Source organism: Trachypithecus francoisi, unplaced genomic scaffold (assembly GCF_009764315.1).
Source record: "Trachypithecus francoisi isolate TF-2019V2 unplaced genomic scaffold, Tfra_2.0 Lachesis_group0, whole genome shotgun sequence".
NCBI classification, from domain to species: domain Eukaryota; kingdom Metazoa; phylum Chordata; class Mammalia; order Primates; family Cercopithecidae; genus Trachypithecus; species Trachypithecus francoisi.
Window position 1 is genome coordinate 9,309,745 of NW_022681453.1, and position 18,891 is coordinate 9,328,635.

An 18,891-nucleotide genomic window follows, 5' to 3' on the forward strand; every position below is an offset into this window, starting at 1 on the left:
TTTTACGTGTTGAAACCAAAGGGGAAGTTTAGCAAGGATATTGTTTCTTGCTTTGAAAGAGGCAGGCTAAGATATATGTGTATCATTTTGTTCACACACTGAACTCCCCTCCCTTTTTTTCCCTGCTTCTCTCCTGCTTGGAGCTGACTCCTCCTTCCTGCAGCTCTGAGGATCACAGGCTGATTGAAGAACACAGCAGTTCAGATGGAATTCTGTGCACAAGCTCCCTCTGACTGGCTCACGCTCGCCCTCTCTCTCTTTCTTTCTTTCTCTCTACCTTCAAAGCTGAAACCTACCTGACAATCTCCTGCCTTTGAATCCAGCTCTGCAACCAAATGCATCATTTTACTGCTCTTAAAAGTGAACAGAGTTTGATTATCTCAAGCTACAAGCTGCTTTGCTCCATAAGAAGAACCCCAAAGGATCCAGACATCATTGGTTTTCAATGTACCTGAAGAGTTTTTTTTTCTTTCTTCCCTGAAACTTGATGGTGGGAAGGAGTTTTTGCTTTGTTTTTAATTGGAATGTTGAAAAGTTGTTTGCTCGGATTTTTTTTTTTAATGCTTGAAATGGAACCTAATTTTTAAATATAGCTTGAGTCAGATCTAAAGGAGACATGCCTGACCATTTGCTGAAGGACTGACCGGGAGAACATCTAGAGGGGAACTTGGTAGGAGAAATGAAATCTGATTTACAGCAGCCAGTCTTTCTTTTGAGAAAACTGTCAGACTCATTGATAAGAGAAATTAAATATTGACCAAGGACAATGTCTTTATTTCTCAGTAACTTATCAACAAATGACTCTAGCCTGTGGAAAGAGAATCATAATTCTACGGACCTTTTAAATCCGCCAGGAACTCTGAATATCTATCTTTTTTGCTTGACATGTCTCCTGACTTTTGCAGCCTTGGTGGGCAGCATTTATTCACTAATTTCCCTGCTGAAGATGCAGAACAGAACTGTTGTGTCCATGCTTGTGGCTTCCTGGTCTGTGGATGATCTCATGAGCGTCCTGTCGGTGACCATCTTCATGTTTTTGCAGTGGCCAAACGAGGTCTCCGGTTACTTCCAATTTCTATGCACCACATCTGCCTTATTGTATTTATGCCAGGGCCTCTCTAGCAACTTGAAGGCGACTCTCCTAGTCTCTTACAACTTTTACACGATGCACAGGGCTGTGGGGAGCCAGACAGCCTCCAGAAGATCGGGCCAGGTGCTTGGCGTGGCGCTGACCGTGTGGACAGCCAGTCTGCTGCTCTCGGCACTCCCGTTATGCGGCTGGGGCGCCTTCGTGCGCACGCCCTGGGGATGCCTGGTGGACTGTTCCAGTTCCTACGTGCTGCTCCTCTCTACCGTGTATGCTTTGGCCTTCGGACTCCTCGTGGGCCTCTCGGTCCCACTTACATACCGATTGCTGTGTTCTGAGGAGCCGCCGAGACTCCACGCCAACTACCAGGAAATTTCCCGTGGAGCTTCAACTCCTGGGACCCCTCCTACTACGGGAAGAGTGGTTTCTCTGTCCCCAGAGGATGCTCCCGGCCCGAGTCTGCGGCGCTCTGGGGGATGCTCCCCGAGCTCAGACACCGTGTTTGGACCGGGTGCGCCCGCTGCCGCTGGGGCTGGAGCCTGCAGGCGTGAGAACCGGGGGACTCTCTACGGCACCAGGAGCTTCACCGTGAGCGTAGCGCAGAAGCGCTTCGCTTTGATCCTAGCACTTACAAAAGTCATCCTTTGGCTGCCCATGATGGTAAAAGTGCAGTTGTTCACAAAGCGCGAGTGTGGGTGCCATACAGTGTAAATGAGTGTCGGGACCGGCGTCGCTGGTTTGGGGAGTCACCAAGAGACACACAGTGAAGTCCGCTTGCAAGTGTCTCTCGCTGGGTTTTAGAGATGCACTTAGATAGAGGAAGGCAGTCCGGGATAGGGCTAGTTGGCCGCAAAACCTTTGCTACTAAATGTTTCTCCTTTCAAAAGTCAGGGGAGTAGAGATCGCTTTCTGTGGCGAGCGACTTGGTTTTCCATATTGGTGGTGGCCAAGGATATTGTCTCACACAGCAAAATCTGAGAGTATTCAGAAAAGGAGAGAGGGAATTAAAAGGTTTTTTCCCTTCAACCTTCTGTCATCCCTTTCTAGCCGTTCCATTCCCGACTAGTAAGGACGACGCCCATCCTCAGCAGGGAGGGATAGAGGGGAGGAGAGATCAGTTGTGGAGGGAGAAGACAGGGGACAAAACAGGCTTTTGTTCCTCCTTCTAGGAGGAAGCCGATTAAAAGGTAGCAGAGTGGCGCCCCGCTGTGACCAGCGCGCATGGGCGGAGGTGAGGGTCCAGGGAGGCGATAAAGACCATTCGGAGAACCAGACTCAGGTTTCCCGGACGCCTGTTTCCCAGCTAGCGTCCTCCACGTTGTAGACTGTGCCTTTCTGGTGGAGTCTTGAATAGGCAGCGGACGCAGACCTGGCACTCAAAAGCAGAAACTCCTCCCAATCCTGTGCTGTCTGGCGTAACGGGGTGTGTCCCGCCGTTCTCAAGAGCCCACCACCAAGGACAGGGCGCCAGCTCCGTAGCAGAGCTCCCCTCTCGCTGTCAATCAGGAGAAGGAACTGGAAAGGGAACTGAGGCAGCGTGAGTGGAGAAAAGGCTTGGAAAGTACAAAGTATAATTTTAGGTTAGATCTGAAGTTCTCTTGCCCTTGCAGATGCACATGGTGGTCCAGAACGTCGTGGGGTTTCAGAGCCTTCCCTTGGAGACATTCAGCTTTCTACTTACCCTGCTGGCCACCACTGTAACCCCAGTGTTTGTCTTGTCCAAACGCTGGACCCACTTGCCCTGTGGCTGCATCATCAACTGCAGGCAGAACGCACACGCAGTGGCATCCGATGGGAAAAAAAGTAAGTCCTCAACACCGCGGTGATTGGCAGCAATACTCATTCAGTGACTTTCAGAAAAGTAGTCTACTAACAAAGCTGCCTCAGTAGGGAATGGAGAGTCCAAGGATAAATGTAAACGGTAAATAGTGAGAGGAAATTATGAAACATTCACTACCACAGTTTGGGGGTAGATTTTAAATGAGGCTGGTTTTGAAAAACCCCATGAAGTGCTGTGGCACTGAATAATTATTTTAGGCAGGAAAAAAAAAAAGGAAAGACTAGAATTCATTTAGCACATCATGTCAACAAAGGCACTTAGATGATATATTCACCATAGTTCTTAGTCCAGAATAGAAAACAAACTCCTCTCCCAAGTCTAGAATGAAATGCAGCATTGCCATAAGAAGCTTGAATTTGAAAAGGATTATTAACCTTCTGAAAGGAGTTGAAAACTCATTACACTATAACCCATTATTATGCAATCGAACAGTAAAGAAAGGCATTTTTGTTGTTTTACTGCTTGTATTCTTCCAGGGTTTTGGAAAGTTTTCAGAGTAAGGAATCAGAGTACTTGAAAACAGTTCCAAAACAAATTGCAAGTGTAGGCCTCTCTCTCTCTCTCTGTCTGTCACACACACACACACACACGGGTGCCCTGGACCAAACACAAAAACAAACAAAACCTCAGTTAAAAAAAAAAAGACACAAGTGACAGTTTGTTACTGTGTGTTCATGTATGAATCTAGCCAAATTATTTACTTAAAGAAGATTCTGTGTTCTGAAGAGTACACCTAGAATGAGAGTGGAAAGTAGGGTCCATTCCAGAACTCCCTACAGTGTAATTGTTCCCATATTCTAAGATAGGAAAAGTGTTGAGGAGTGAGCTGTATATTTTGACTCTGTCAGGAAGAAAAAGGATATTATTGTATTATTCCAGACAGAATATAGGATGTTTTATCACTTAATAAATCTGAGAATGCGTTAGTGTATGCTGCATTAACTGTCCTATTAATTGTCCTTTGCTCAGATCATGCAAGTATATTATTCTTTAACGGAGATGAAGGATAAATAAAAACGGTCCATCTCAGGCTATTTTAGGGTTGCAAAATCTAGAGAATATCAAAGTATACTCTGCAATCAATTAAACAACAAAGTTATTTGATGTAATTAGCCATGAACTGGCCATTTTTCTTATGTCATAATGATGGCATTTAAAATTTAGAATGTCTAGATATTTTTCAAATGACCAGCAAATTTTTTTATTGTTAAGAATATCATAGGCCGGGCGCGGTGGCTCAAGCCTGTAATCCCAGCACTTTGGGAGGCCGAGACGGGCGGATCACGAGGTCAGGAGATCGAGACCATCCTGGCTAACACAGTGAAACCCCGTCTCTACTAAAAAAAAAAAAAATACCAAAAACTAGCCGGGCGAGGTGGCGGGCGCCTGTAGTCCCAGCTACTCGGGAGGCTGAGGCAGGAGAATGGCGTGAACCCGGGAGGCGGAGCTTGCAGTGAGCTGAGATCCGGCCACTGCACTCCAGCCTGGGCGACAGAGCGAGACTCTGTCTCAAAAAAAAAAAAAAAAAAAAATCATTAAGTTTTATTAGTAGTAGATGACAGATGCATTGTCTTTAAAATAACCTTAGAACTTATAATAATGGTGTGTCTCTAAAGACTAATATCCAGAGCAACAGTGACAGGGAAAATTAATAATAAACCTTTATGGACCACTTATAAAAACATGTAACATAAAGGAAACAATTCACAAGCCTCAAAACTCTAACATTCTAATAAATCTTAGCATTTTGCCACTAAACTAGTAAACTAGCCCAGTTTTGTGACATCTAAAATTGTGAGACGGATGAGTCTAGTGTCAGTGAAAATGAAAAGTCTTAGTGAATTAGTTGAAAGCAGTCATTTTTAAGAAGTGGGGACTATCCATCTCAGAGCTGAAAACAAAGCAGACAACAGACTTATTCTTGTAAATGACCTATGAAATATTCTACTTTCTGTACTGCACAGACAGAAGAGTCTTACGGCAGGCTAGCAGAATCAACAGTCACACTCATATCACAGGTTTGAAATTAAAAATATGTCTTTTGAGATCAAAATAATGTTTTTTTCTAAAATTACCATTGCTTTTATTTGTGTTTATTTTAAAATTCCAAAGAAAGACTTATATGAAGGCTTGTAAAAAAGAAGCATGGCTTCACAAATAAAACATTGTGATAAACTTTCGTTTGAGATACTTATAGTTCAAATGACTCCATTCCCCCCATGATCCAGGCTGTGATATCAGAACTTTCTGATAATAACAGTGATGTGTTTCTACTGTCTGAGAAGCCACCATCAATTTTTGCTATTGCTAGTATAACACAACAAAATTTTAAAACCCCAAACATAGCACATGCTTAGGTGGACCAGGTGGTTGATCAGCTAGAGTATCTTAATTCTTCGATGGTTCGAGTTTTATGTTTAAACTTTTTGTCCATAACAAACTAAGATTCCCTCTCTTTATATCCTTTATCAGTCAGCAGACTTCAGAAGTAAGGGAGAGAAAATATTTTTTCCCTTACATATTTATCATAGGTTAATTTTGAAGATGTAAATATAATTATAAAGCTCAACTTCACTAAATGGGAACTGAGAGATGTGCAACCAGAAAATGAATGTGAGCAGTGGAAAAATAATTTGCAGAAATAATAATCCTCTCCTGTTTCCAACAAGAATCTGTACTATTAGTGTCTCAAAAGTGTTTTTTTTGTTTTTTTTTTTCAAATGATTTTAACATAGAGGTCTGGGGCAGTAGACATATTGGTTGGATATAGCTTTCAGACCCATTTTGTTTGCCTGACATGATGTTTTTTAAACAGTTAAATGTCAAATACATTATATAAGAAATAGATTTTTGATCTTTATTTTTTGACAAAACGATAGTATCTGGTAAGTGATACTACTCTGAAGAATGATTTTTTTTACAAGTTGATATAATTACTCACATCTAAAATTGTAATTGGCAAGATGTGATTAAAAGCAGAAGACTAGAGCTAATTCATGTTTTATTGAGGATTTTGGAAGAATATTATATGTATTTTTAAGATGTTTAGTGTAAATTTCAAAGGATTCTGGACAATATTCTGATGGTTTTTAAGTTTCTTGAAAATTATTAATCAATGAAAGATCTCTGACTTTCACAGACAGAAATACAAAATACAAAAAATACAAAAAAAAATACAAAATACAAAATACACAAAATACAAAAAAAGTTTTTAAAAATCTCAACTATGTAATTTTTCAGTGAAATAAAACTATAGCACTGTCAAGGCCTTCCTCCTATAAAGAAATCAATATTATAAAGATACCAACTTTTTGAAATCATATTTTATTCAGCTAGCATCATGGAGTCAAGGCTAACCTAGAAAACCATTCCTATCACATCAAGCATGATTCCTACATGTTGCTCCATTCATTCATTCATTCGCTTACTCAATAAACAAATATTTATTAGGGAAAACGTCACTATATGTCTAGCACTGTGCCGCATGTTCAATAAGGAACAGAAATTCCCAACAGAAATTCTGTTCAATAAGGAACAGAAATTCCATAAGAGTCATTCAGCGCATGACCCATGAGCTGAATTTGGTTCAAAGATCTGGTTTTTAACCAATGTTTATAGTTACTTATAACTAATTTTAATTATGGACTGAAATTTTAAGATCAGGATATTTTATATCAAGTCTATGAACCTGGTTTGTCTGAAAAATTAGAATTCTTGACAACACAACCCCTAATCTCCCCACAAATGGTTGGAGCTGAGAATCCTGCTTTAGGTGGAGAAAGAGCTTTCCCATTTGTCTTTGTTAATAATTAATGTTAGCTAACTGGCCTCATAGACACTTTTTATTTTCTGCTTTTGGTTCAAAAAAAAAAAAAACCTAGTCTTTACCCTCAAAGAACTTAGAAATGATTAGTTTTGACTCTGATTCTCATATTTTCTTCAACATAATTTTGATTATTAACTATATTAATGTATTTTTATAGGGATTCACCCCCTTACAACCAGCCTCTCATCTTACATTGTCAACTTTGTGATATTGTTATAACCTATTATCTCAACTTAAGTATCTCAGGTACATTAGTTACTTCAGGCAGAATTTGCCATTTAAGTGATAAGTCACTAACAAGAAATGTTTCATTGATTATACTGCATAATTACTGTATTTCCTCTGACTTTAAAACAGCACATTGTGTAACTCTGCTTCCATTAACATAATTCTTTCATGGGTCTGATTAGCAGTAAAGCAATTTCAAATAAAGGCAAATAACTCCAATTCTGAAAACAGCTAGCTTTAAATTCAGATCATTTTACCTGTAAGTAATCTTCAGTAGCTTTTGTCTGTCACCCCCAGTTTTCTCCAGCATAAAATAGAATCAATAAGATTTTTACTAAGTAGGATTGTTGGTGTGTTAAATGAGATATTCGATGGGCAAAACGACCTCAGAATGTTCTATCACATCATGGTCTCTTGATAATCCTCCTTTCTTTTCATAACCTACCTCACACAGCCCTTTGTCCCTTGTGACATGGAGGTGAAGTCCCCATTCACACATTCTGCACACTCCTTCACAAACATTACTCATTTTTGCTTTATATGTTTGAGATTACAATGTGTAACTAATAAAATTATAGTCATAGACATCAATTTTATCATGTTATATCACAAAATTGGGATTTTATGATAGCATTTGTTTTCTTAATGGCCTTGAATTGACAATTTGTCACTTTATATCTTTTTTGGAGAAAAATAGAAACCCATCAATAATTTAAACATTATTTTAGTTCCTTCACCTTTCACATTCTTAGAGCAAGTAAACAGCATAACTTGATTTTACTTAACTACAGTACTAGAAAAGGTCAATACAAATATAAATGAGACAGTATATAAAATATGAACATCTATTTCTACTTTTATTTTTTCTTTGAATCAAAATTTTTCTTGTTTGTGTTCTGGCTCAAACAACAATGAATGATACTGATAAATTCTACTTTTCAGTCAACAGAATTGGTTTACAAATCTTAGATTCTGAGAAACTCTCTGTAATAGAATCTGCATATGAATGACACTAGGGTATATTACAAAATGAATCAAATTTTACTTATTTTTATAGAAAGTTTAAAGCTTTTCATACATTTTTTCTACCAAAGACAGCTAAATGTCTCACTATAAAACACAGAGCTATCAAAGTAGAAAATTTGTTTGAAACAAACCATGTTTTGACAGATGAAAGTAAAAACATTAAATTATATCTTGTCTACCACCTTAATATAACTTGATTCTTAATATATAAAACTTATCTAGCATTTAATGACATTCAAAATAAAAATTGTATCACTTTCTGTTACTTTCTTGCTTTTTATTCTAAGACTTTGCATCACTCCACCAACTAATAGTACTATAATTAGTATATCATCATATTTCACCTGATTTAAATCATAAAAATTTTATACATTCCTGCTAAACTCTTGTAATAATCAGCTTTATAGACATTATAAAGTGCTTCAATTTGTTAAAAATATGAATCCGTCTAATTTTTCACATTTACTTGTATCAGAAATGTACATGTTACTTTTTTAAATTTAAATTTAAACTTAGCAGCATGGTCTAATTTTAAATGTTTGCATTTATAGACATACAAATGACAAAAATTATACACCAAAATATTTAAACAAGTTATATTTATTGGCGATATTCTCAGCTAAATAACTCATGTAATATTAAGACTACTTAATAATTAATTTCTAGCAAAATAAAATTTATAAATAATATATCTTATCCCAAAATATAAGGAAATGTGCAAAATAATTGGTTAGTTAGACTAACATAAGCTAAAACAATGTATTTGAGAATTTCCTGATGTATGGCTAAGTTTTTGTTATATAAGGCTTCTCTAGTGACCAAAAGAGTTTTTAAGATTGTATGTATTTCAAGACCCTCATTGTGTAAATGAGAAAAGTTAGGCACAGGGTAATAAGATAATTTTGTGAAGCATAATTTCTTTGCATAATTGACACAAAGTAAATGAAGATAGTTTTAAAACTTAAAATAATCAAGTTGAATGCACTTTCTATTTTTATTTGCTATATATAGCCAATGTGGTTTATATCTACCTTACTAGCCATAAACTGTTGTTTTTATTTTTACTCAGTCAAGAGAAAAGGCTTTGAATTCAATCTATCATTCCAAAAAAGTTATGGGATTTATAAAATAGCACATGAAGATTACTATGATGATGATGAAAATTCCATATTCTATCACAACCTGATGAACTATGAGTGTGAAACTACAAAAGACCCTCAGAGAGACAACCGTAACGTCTTCAATGCTATAAAAGTAGAAATCAGCACCACGCCCTCTCTGGACAGCTCCACACAAGGCGGCATCAACAAATGCACAAATACTGATATTACAGAAGCTAAACAGGATATCAACAACAAAAAGGGTGCATTTTCTGACAAAACAGGAGGGGATATTCACTATGAAGAAACTACCTTTTCTGAAGGGCCAGAAAGAAGACTGTCTCACGAAGAGAGTCAGAAACCAGATATTTCAGACTGGGAGTGGTGTAGGAGTAAATCAGAAAGAACCCCTCGTCAGGTACAGTAAAGATTGTTCTTGCTGTTAAATTAAAGGTGATGCTAAATGTGATAGCCATGAAAAACATTATCAGTTGTTTATTTTATTCAATCTAGTCCAACATTAACTTCACCTGCCTCAATTAATTTCCATGATATTTAATTTTATTTCAAGGTGTCTTTTGAAGGACTTTTTAATCAGTTTAAAATCTATACATTTTATAATAGGAAGAGTTAAACAGGCTCTTTAAGAAGAGTAGGGCATTCTTTTTTAACCTCAAGTAACCTGCATAAATTCAGATTAGATTCTCAGAACTCACGGTTCAAATTAATTTAGTTTGTAGATTTTATTTTTCCCTCCTCCATTCCAAAGGTATCTCTTAAGTCTCCAAGGGAAGTTTTTTTTTTCCATGCAAAGGCAAATATGTATACAACTTGCAGTGAGAAGTGTTGTTCTGTTGAAAGTATATTGGGCAGCTTGCCTATCAGTCTTACTAGAACTAATCTCTCCAGTACCCAGCAGAAAAAAAATTATTCCAGAGTACATTCAGGTGAGCATTTGCAAGCCCTTATGAATGATCCATCTCCTTAAATATGGAAGAATGGTTTTATAGTATTTAATAAAGCTAAAAGAATTTGCATTTGAATTTCTCGTCCTTTCCTAGATTTCAGCCTTCCTAAAATGGTGAGGGATTCTTCTTATTTATTGAAATGGCAGTGTGACATTGATACGAGATTTTTTTCTTTCTCCAAGCTCTCATATGTGATAATTAAGTTGCCCTTGCTTTCCACACTATTGATTTCCTAGGAAAAAGGAGTCTTTTTCTACATGAGTTAATGGAAATCAGAATCTACATGCACCTAATCTCTGGAATCAAAAGCATTATTTTAGAAATACACTGATAGGAATAATGTATTCATTGATCCAAAAGTATGATCATATAACACGAACTATAAATATGAGCAGAATAATTTGAGATTTTCTTTATTCTCAGTAAGTAAAACTACTAGTCTCCTGATATCATTGTTTTTAAAGTGAGTTGAATAGTAAAAGAAGGTGTATAAAATATAAGAAGAGATAGCCGGGCGCGGTGGCTCACGCCTGTAATCCCAGCACTTTGGGAGGCCGAGGCGGGTGGATCACGAGGTCAGGAGATCCAGACCATCCTGGATGAAACACGGTGAAACCCCGTCTCTACTAAAAAATACAAAAAATTAGCAGGGCGTGGTGGTGGCGCCTGTAGTCCCAGCTACTCGCGAGGCTGAGGCAGGAGAATGGCGGGAACCCGGGAGGCGGAGCTTGCAGTGAGCCGAGATCGCACCACTCACTCCAGCCTGGGCGACAGAGCCAGACTCCAACTCAAAAAAAAAAAAAAAAGAAAAAGAAAGGAAAAAAAGAAGAGATAATTGTGCATATTGTTTAAAGATTAGAAATCAAAGGAAAATATCACTAAATATTTGTCATAAATTAAATAATACAGTAAAAGGTGGAGGCCAAAGAACACAACACTCCATATGTTTAGAAAAAATGTGTTTTCCCAGCTAAGAGGGGAATTCCGACACTTTCATCATCAATTTGCTCCTGAATAATCTAAACCTCTTAGTCTTGCACTTAGAAATTGTTTTAAGTTATGTTCATAATGAAGCGAGTGTGTGTGTGTGTCCATCTCAATAACTTGTAACTACCTTGGGTGCTAGTCACCTATATTATCCTCATGATTACCCCTTACGGATTACAGCTATCTTGAATCTTACTCTTATTTTTGTTACATTCTTTTATCACAAATGTATGTACTTCTAACATAATACAATGTTTAGCTTTGCTAATTTTGAGCCTTCTAAAGATGGTATCATGCTGTATATAGTCTTCTGGAGCCTGCTTTTGTTCATTTAACATTACTGAGTAGCTCAATTTTCTTATTTATTTCATCAAAACAGTTGGAATTATTATCTAAAATACCACAACTAAATGCCTTCATTTAAAAGCCTTGGTTATAGTTTGAAAAGTAGAGTCAAATAACTATAACTAGAACATGAATAACTGTAACTAGAATGTGAAAGAATCAGACACTGTTTGCACATAAGAATGATGAAGAACAACTTACCCACAATCTTCTTTAAATCAAAAATTAAAATGATTTATGTGAAGTACAAAACTTTGATCAATCCAGATATCTTTCAGCTATAAATATTGGCTTGTTAAATATAGATATTTAAACAACTGTAATGATCAAGTCTTTCAGGAAACTTCTCTGAAATGGTCACCATGAAAAATAATGATTAGAGGTAAGATGGATAATACAATATTCTGGAAAGGTAAAACTTTTTTATTTCCAGGGACTAATTAAAATTAAATAAAATACTATCATAAATTTTAAAACAACAGGAAGAAATCCTAAACCGCAGATTGACGTTTTTTGTATAACCTTCCCTTAGTAAAAGTACCTGTGGTCTTTAAGGTTAGCCTCAAATATAAATACAAAATTTTAAATTAAAAAAGTGTTACAAAATTATACGAAACATTTTAAAGCACAAAGTTTAAAATGTTCACATTGTAATTTAAAATGTTAGCAAAAAATGCATTTAGGACTGAAAACCTTATGAGAACTTTTCCTAAGATCAAAACAGCTTTTAATTCTTACCCTTTTCTTCAGCAGCAAATATTACGTGGAAGTGAATGATGACTTAGAAAGGACTTTCATTTTTATCTTTTTCTTCCCAGTGCTGTTTGTTGCTTTCAGCTATGTTAACATATGTATCTTATATAGTGATGCATTAAACTGTGTGGTAGACACTGCAGTTACTCTATAAAAACACTACTTCTTTTGATTGTTTTATGGTTGTACTTTCAAACATTTAGGCCCAATTTATCAATTTGTGTCTAATGGTACTACATTTAATAGTATGTGTTCTCGGGATTTTTTTAAAAAGCAGATTTGATTTTAAATATATTTAGTGAGCTCTCCTTTATTTGTACAATATGCTTTGTTTAATTTTTTATTGAAGTTTATGTTAACAATTCTCAGTATATTTTCTTGGAAGTCCTGGTAGGAGTGAGACTATCATCACATCAAGGTTAAGGTGTAGAAATGATGGTAATAGAATGGCTTCAGTAGATTTAAATGTGATCCAATAAAATTTACAAGAATTGAAGGTATCCATAAGACTGAAATTCAATTTTAACCTGGTCACATAATTGCTTCTTTTTGAACACCTAATAAGTAGAAATCTAAGCAGTTTACCATTTTGAAAGTTCAGAAGGAATAGTCAGAAGTGTCAGAGATTTTTAGTTAGAAGGTCTTAATGCGATAGCCACTGGTATGACTCTTTCTGAAATGAAATGATAATTTTCTAGAACCCCAAATTTTGTCATCTATGAATAAAGAAAATTAGACTTATAAAATAATCAACTAGCCTGTGGGTGATCACTCTATTTTCTCTTTTAATACTAAGTTCGTAAAATTACCTGGATTCCATTTTCTTTCCTTTTAATGTTCTGTTTTAGAGTTCCAGAAACTCACTCATTTATTTTTGTGAATCAAAAACATAGATATCCTGAAACTTTTAATCTATTTACAATCCTATCATTATAGGATCTGTAAGGTACAAGGTCCTCCATTTTGCCAGTAGGATGTTTTAAAAACAGATTCTGAAACGTTCCCTCTCAAGTGAAAGACAAACCAGGGGGAGGTAATTGTGTTTAAATTTGCTACATAGTCACTTAACTTAAGGGATAAATAAGGCCAACAAGAACTAATTTTAATGTCGCCTGAGAATCAAGGAAATTTTATTTTCATTTTAAGGAAAATGTTTTAGCTATCTAAAAACAGTTTTCTAAAGTTATGTTGCATCAGTTGTTAATAGAGTTTAGTAGCAGTATTGGTTTCTATAGTATTTTTAAAATATTATTGTTTATTTAAGTAATTTTCATAGGAAACTACAGAATCTAAAAGTTAGCTAGACTATTTTGAGTTCTTTAGATGAGAGCCTCTCAGGCTTTAATGTGCATACTAGTCAAATGGGTATCTTATTAAAATGTGGATTTTGATTGATTAGGTATGAGATGGGATCCAAGATTCTCCATTCCTAATAAGCTTCCAGATAATTTCTGTACAAAACCAAGGTCCCACCTCAGACCTACAGAATCAAAATCCCGCAGTAGGCTAATATACACATTAAAAATTTAAAAGCACTGCTTTAGATTCTAATTGCTAGAGAATGGGCATGAGTTTGAAGTGCAGGGCAAAATTAATTCTTTCTGTTTAAGATATGACCCATTAAGTGTAAAGATGGAAGAAAATACTCAATACACATATCTCTTCCCTCTTCCTAAAAACTGTGCATCTTTTCTTTTCACTTTAAAAAACAAACTATTTTAAAAATGAGGACAGCATATTGCTGTTTTCTGTGACACTATTAGCTTAAAATGAAGATGCCTAAACTTGTCTCTGAGTAATTTCTGACATTTTAACTGAAATGACCATACTAGAAAAAATTCACTTAAAACCTATTTATAGCCTCCACCTGGTCATCTTAACAAAATGATCATCTGGAATATACTTTATTTTGACTACATTCATTTGTTTGAAGTGCTTAGTTTATTACTCGCTGTTCAGAAATTTGAAAATTTGCTACACTGCCTAGTTTTTATGAAAGTATAAACTTTATTGTTTTTATAATTATTAAACTAACTTATAATTATTGTAGAAAATCTAGAAATTGCCGATAAGCAAAGAAAAAAACTCATTTCCACCTACCCAGAGTTAACCACTGTTTACATTTTGTTGTATAAAATATCACACTCTTTTCTATGCATATATTTTTACTTTTGACAAAAACAAACAAACAAACAAAAACAGTTGCAAAAAATAGTACAAAGTTTCAATATATCTTAATTCAGTTCCCATTAACGTAAACATGTTACACTGTACAATGCAATTATCAAGAAATTAATAACTTATCTCTAAATTTTATTTCAGTTTTACCAATTGTCCTCTTTCTGGTTCTGGATCTAATCCCTGATGATATATTGTACTTGTTTTTATGACTCCTTATCTCCAATTTGTAACAGTTTCTCACTCTTTCTTCGTCTTGCATGATGTTTACTCTTTTGAAGACTACTAGCCAATTTTGTTTTTGTTTTTGGAATACCCCTCATTAGTAATTGTCTTATTTTTCAGTTGATAGAATTAAAGACAAGAATATCACCAAAGTGATGTTTGTCTTTTCTAGTTCGTCATATCAAAAGGTACATGATGTTGATACATCTTATGATGGTGATGTTCCCTTCATAAAATTGGTGTCTGCCAGATTTCTCCATGTAAAGCTTCTATTTTTCCCCCTTGTGATTTTTAAGTGTCTTGTGGAGAGATATTTTGAGGTTATGCAGATATTATGCTTCATATCACAACTTGCCCACTAACTTTAGCATGCACTGATGAATCTTACCTGCAACAGTTATTATGTAATGGTAATTTTCTATTTCTACCATTATTCTTTTTGTTTCATTCTTTGCATATTACGAATAAGGAGGTGGTAAACATTTTTATACATGATTCCTGATGCACATAAACACATTTAAAATTTTTTTTTATTTCAATAGTTTTTTTTTTTTTTTTTTTTTTTTGATATCGAGTCTCTGTCACCCAGGCTGGAGTGCAGTGGCGCCATCTCGGCTCACTGCAAGCCCCGCCTCCCGGGTTCACGCCATTCTCCTGTCTCAGCCTCCCGGGTAGCTGGGACTACAGGCGCCGCCACATCGCCCGGCTAGTTTTTTGTAGTTTTTAGTAGAAACGGGGTTTCACCATGTTAGCCAGGATGGTCTCGATCTCCTGACCTCGTGATCCGCCCGTCTCGGCCTCCCAAAGTGCTGGGATTACAGGCTTGAGCCACCGCACCAGGCCCACAATTTCTTTATCAACTCGTTGATTGATAGGGTTTTGGGCTGGTTCCATATTTTTGTGATTACAAATTCTGCTGTGATAAACATGCATGTGCAGGTATGTTTTTTATATAATGACTTCTTTTCCTCTGGGTAGATACCTACTAGTGGGATTGCTGGATCAAATGGTATATCACTTTTAGTTCTTCAAGGAATTTCCACACTGTTTTCTATAGTGGTTGTACTAGTTTACATTACCACCAACAGTGTAAAAGTGTTCCCGTTTTACCACATCCCTGCCAACATCTATTATTTTTTTACTTTATAATTATGGCCATTCTTGCAAATGTGAGGTGGTATTACATTGTGATTTTGATTTGCATTTCCCTGATCATTAGTGATGTTGAGCATTTTTCTGTGTGCTTCTGGCCATGTGTATATCTTCTTTTGAGAATTGTCTATTCATATCCTTTGCCCACTTTTTGGTGGGATTGTTTATTCCTCAATGACCTATTTGAGTTCTTTGTAGATTCTAGATATCACTCTTTTGTCAGATGTATAGACTGTGAGGATTTTTTTCCCATCCTATGGCTTGTCTGTTAACTCTGCTGATTATTGCTTTCACTGTGCAGAAGCTTTTTAGTTTACTGAAATCCCATCTATTTATCTTCATTTTTGTTGCATTTGCTTTTATGTTCTTGGTCGTTAAGACTTTAACTAAGCCAATATCTAGAAGGGTTTTGCCAATTTTATCCTATAGGATATTTATGACTTCAGGTCTTAGATTTAAGTTGTGATCCATCTTGACTTGATTTTTGCATAAGGTGAAAGATGAGGATCCAGTTTCTTTCTTTTACATGTGACTTGCCAATTAGCCCAGTACCATTTGTTGAATAGGATGTCCTTTCCCTCACTTTATGTTTTTGTTTGCTTTTTCAAAGATGAGTTAACTGTAAGTATTTGGTTTTATTTCTGGATTCTCTATTCTGTTCCATTGGTCTATGTGTCTGTTTTTATGCCAGTACCATAATATTTTGGTGATCATGGCCTTGTATTATAGTTTGAATTTGGGAAATGTAACTCCTCCAGATTTGTTCTTTTTGCTTAGTCTTGCTTTGGCTATGTGGGCTCTTTTTTGGTTCCACATGAATTTTAGGACTGTTTTTTCTAGTTCTGTGAAGGAATGATGGTGGTATTTTGATAGGTATTGCATTGAATTCATAGATTTCCTTTGACAATAAGGTCACTTTCACAAAATTGATTATACCCATACATGAGCATGGAATGGGTTTCCATTTGTTTGTGTCATCTATGATCTCTTTCAGCAGTGTTTGGTAGTTTTCCTTGTCTTTCACGAACTCCAAGTATTTTACTGTTTTTGCAGCTGTTGTGAAAGGGGTTGAGTTATTGGTTTGATTCTCAATTTGGTTGCTGTTGATGTATAGTAGATCTACTGATTTGTGTACATTAATTTGTGTCCTGAAACTTTGCACATTTATTTACCAGTTCTAGGTGCTTTTTGGATGAGTCGTTAGGGTTTTCCAGGATCATCGCAAACAGCAACAATTTGACTTCCTCTGTGCCAATTTGCCCTTTATTCCTTTCTCTTATCTGATTGCTAAGACTTCTATGTTGAATAGAAGTGATGAAAGAGGGTATCCTTGTCTTGTTCCACGTCTCAGGGCGTATGTTTTCTACTTTTCCCTGTTCAGTATAATGTTGGCTGTGGATTTGTCATAGATGGCTTTTATTACCTTAAGATATGTCCCTTCTATGCTGATTTTGCTGAGGGTTTTAATCATAAAGAGATACTGGGTTTTGTCAAATGCTTTTTCTGCATCTATTGAGATGATTATGTGATTTTTGTTTTTAATTCGGTTTGTGTGGTGTATTACATTTATGGACTTACATATGTAAAACCATTCCTGCATCCCTGGTATGAAACCCACTTGATCATGGTGGATTCTCTTTTTGACATGCTGTTGGATTCAGTTAGCTAGTGCTTTGTTGAGGATTTTTGCATCTATGTTCATCAGGAATACTGGCCCATAGTTTTCTTTAGTTGTTATGTCCTTCCCTGGTGTTGAGATTAGAGTGATACTGGCTTTGTAGAATGATTTTGGAAGAATTCTCTCTTTCTCTATCTTTTAGAATAGTGTCAATAGGATTGGTACCAATTTTTCTTTGGATGTCTGATAGAATTCAGCTGTGAATTCGTCTGGTCCTGGACTTTTTTTGGTTGGCAAATTTTTAATTACATTTTAATCTTGCTGCTTGTTATTGGTCTGTTTAAAGATTCTATATTTTCCTGGTTTAATCTAGAAGAGTTGTATAGTTCTGGGAATTTATTCATCTCCTCTAGGTTATCTAGTTTATGTGCATAAAGGCATTCATATTAGCCTTGAATAATCTTCTGTATGTGTGTGGTATCAGCTGTAATATTTCCCATTTCATTTGCAATTGAGCTTATTTGGATTTTCTCTCTTCTTTTCTTGATTAATCTCGCTAATGGTCTAGAGATTTTATTTATCTTTTCAAAGAACCACCTTTTTGTTTAATTTATCTTTTGTATTTTTGTTTGTTTGTTTGTTTCAATTTCATTTAGTTCTGCTCTGATATTTGTTATTTCTTTCCTTCTGCTGGGGTTGGGTTTGAATTGTTCTTGTTTCACCAGTTCCATGTCTATTTGTGTTCTTTCAGAATTTTTGGTGTAGGTATTTAATACTATAAACTTTGCTCTCAGCACCACTTTTGCTGTGTCCCAGAGGTTTTGATAAGTTTTGTCACTATTATCATTCAGTTCAAAGAATTTTTAAATTTCTATCTTGATTTCATTTTTGACCCAATAGTCATTCGGGAGCAGGTTATTTAATTTCCATGTATTTGCCTGGTTTTCAGGCTTCCTTTTGGAGTTGGTTTTCAATTTTATTCCACTGTGGTCTGAAAGAATACTTAATATAATTTCAATTTTCTTAAATTTACTGAGACTTGTTTTGTGGCTTACCATATGGTCTATCTTGGAGAATGTTCCATGTGCTAATGAATAGAATGTATATTCTATTGGGTAGAATGTTCTATAAATATCTGTTAAGTCCATTTGTTCTAGGATACAGTTTAAGTTCATTGTTTCTTTGTTGACTTTGCATCTTGATGACCTGTCTAGTGCTGTCTTTGGAGTATTAAAGTCCCCCACTATTATTGTGCTGCCATCTGTCTCATTTCTTAGGTCTAGTGGTAATAGTTTTATAAATTTGGGAACTCCAGTGCTAGGTGCATGTATATTTAGAATTGTGATTATTTTCCTGTTACGCTAGTTCTTTTTTCATTGCACAATGTCCCTCTTTGTCTTTTTAAACTGCTGTTGCTTTACAGTTTGCTTTGTCTGATGTAAGCATAGCTACTTTTGCTCACTTTTGGTGTCCACGTGAATCCTTATGTGTTAGGTCAGTCTCCTGAAGATGGCAGAAACTTGGTTAGTGAACTCTTATCCACTCTGCCATTCTGTAT

The 18,891-nt window shown here is 35.8% G+C and overlaps 1 protein-coding gene across 1 annotated transcript in view; it reads left to right on the forward strand.

Moving 5' to 3' along the window:
- The first annotated feature begins 216 nt into the window (after positions 1 to 216).
- The window catches only part of GPR149 (G protein-coupled receptor 149), a 106,895-nt gene continuing 88,220 nt past the window's right edge, over positions 217 to 18,891 (forward strand). The window contains exons 1-3 of the mRNA XM_033203715.1: positions 217 to 1,747; positions 2,698 to 2,890; positions 9,077 to 9,525. Coding sequence (XP_033059606.1) covers positions 767 to 1,747; positions 2,698 to 2,890; positions 9,077 to 9,525 — 1,623 coding nt within the window. The 5' untranslated portion in view covers positions 217 to 766. The remainder of the gene's footprint in view (positions 1,748 to 2,697; positions 2,891 to 9,076; positions 9,526 to 18,891) is intronic.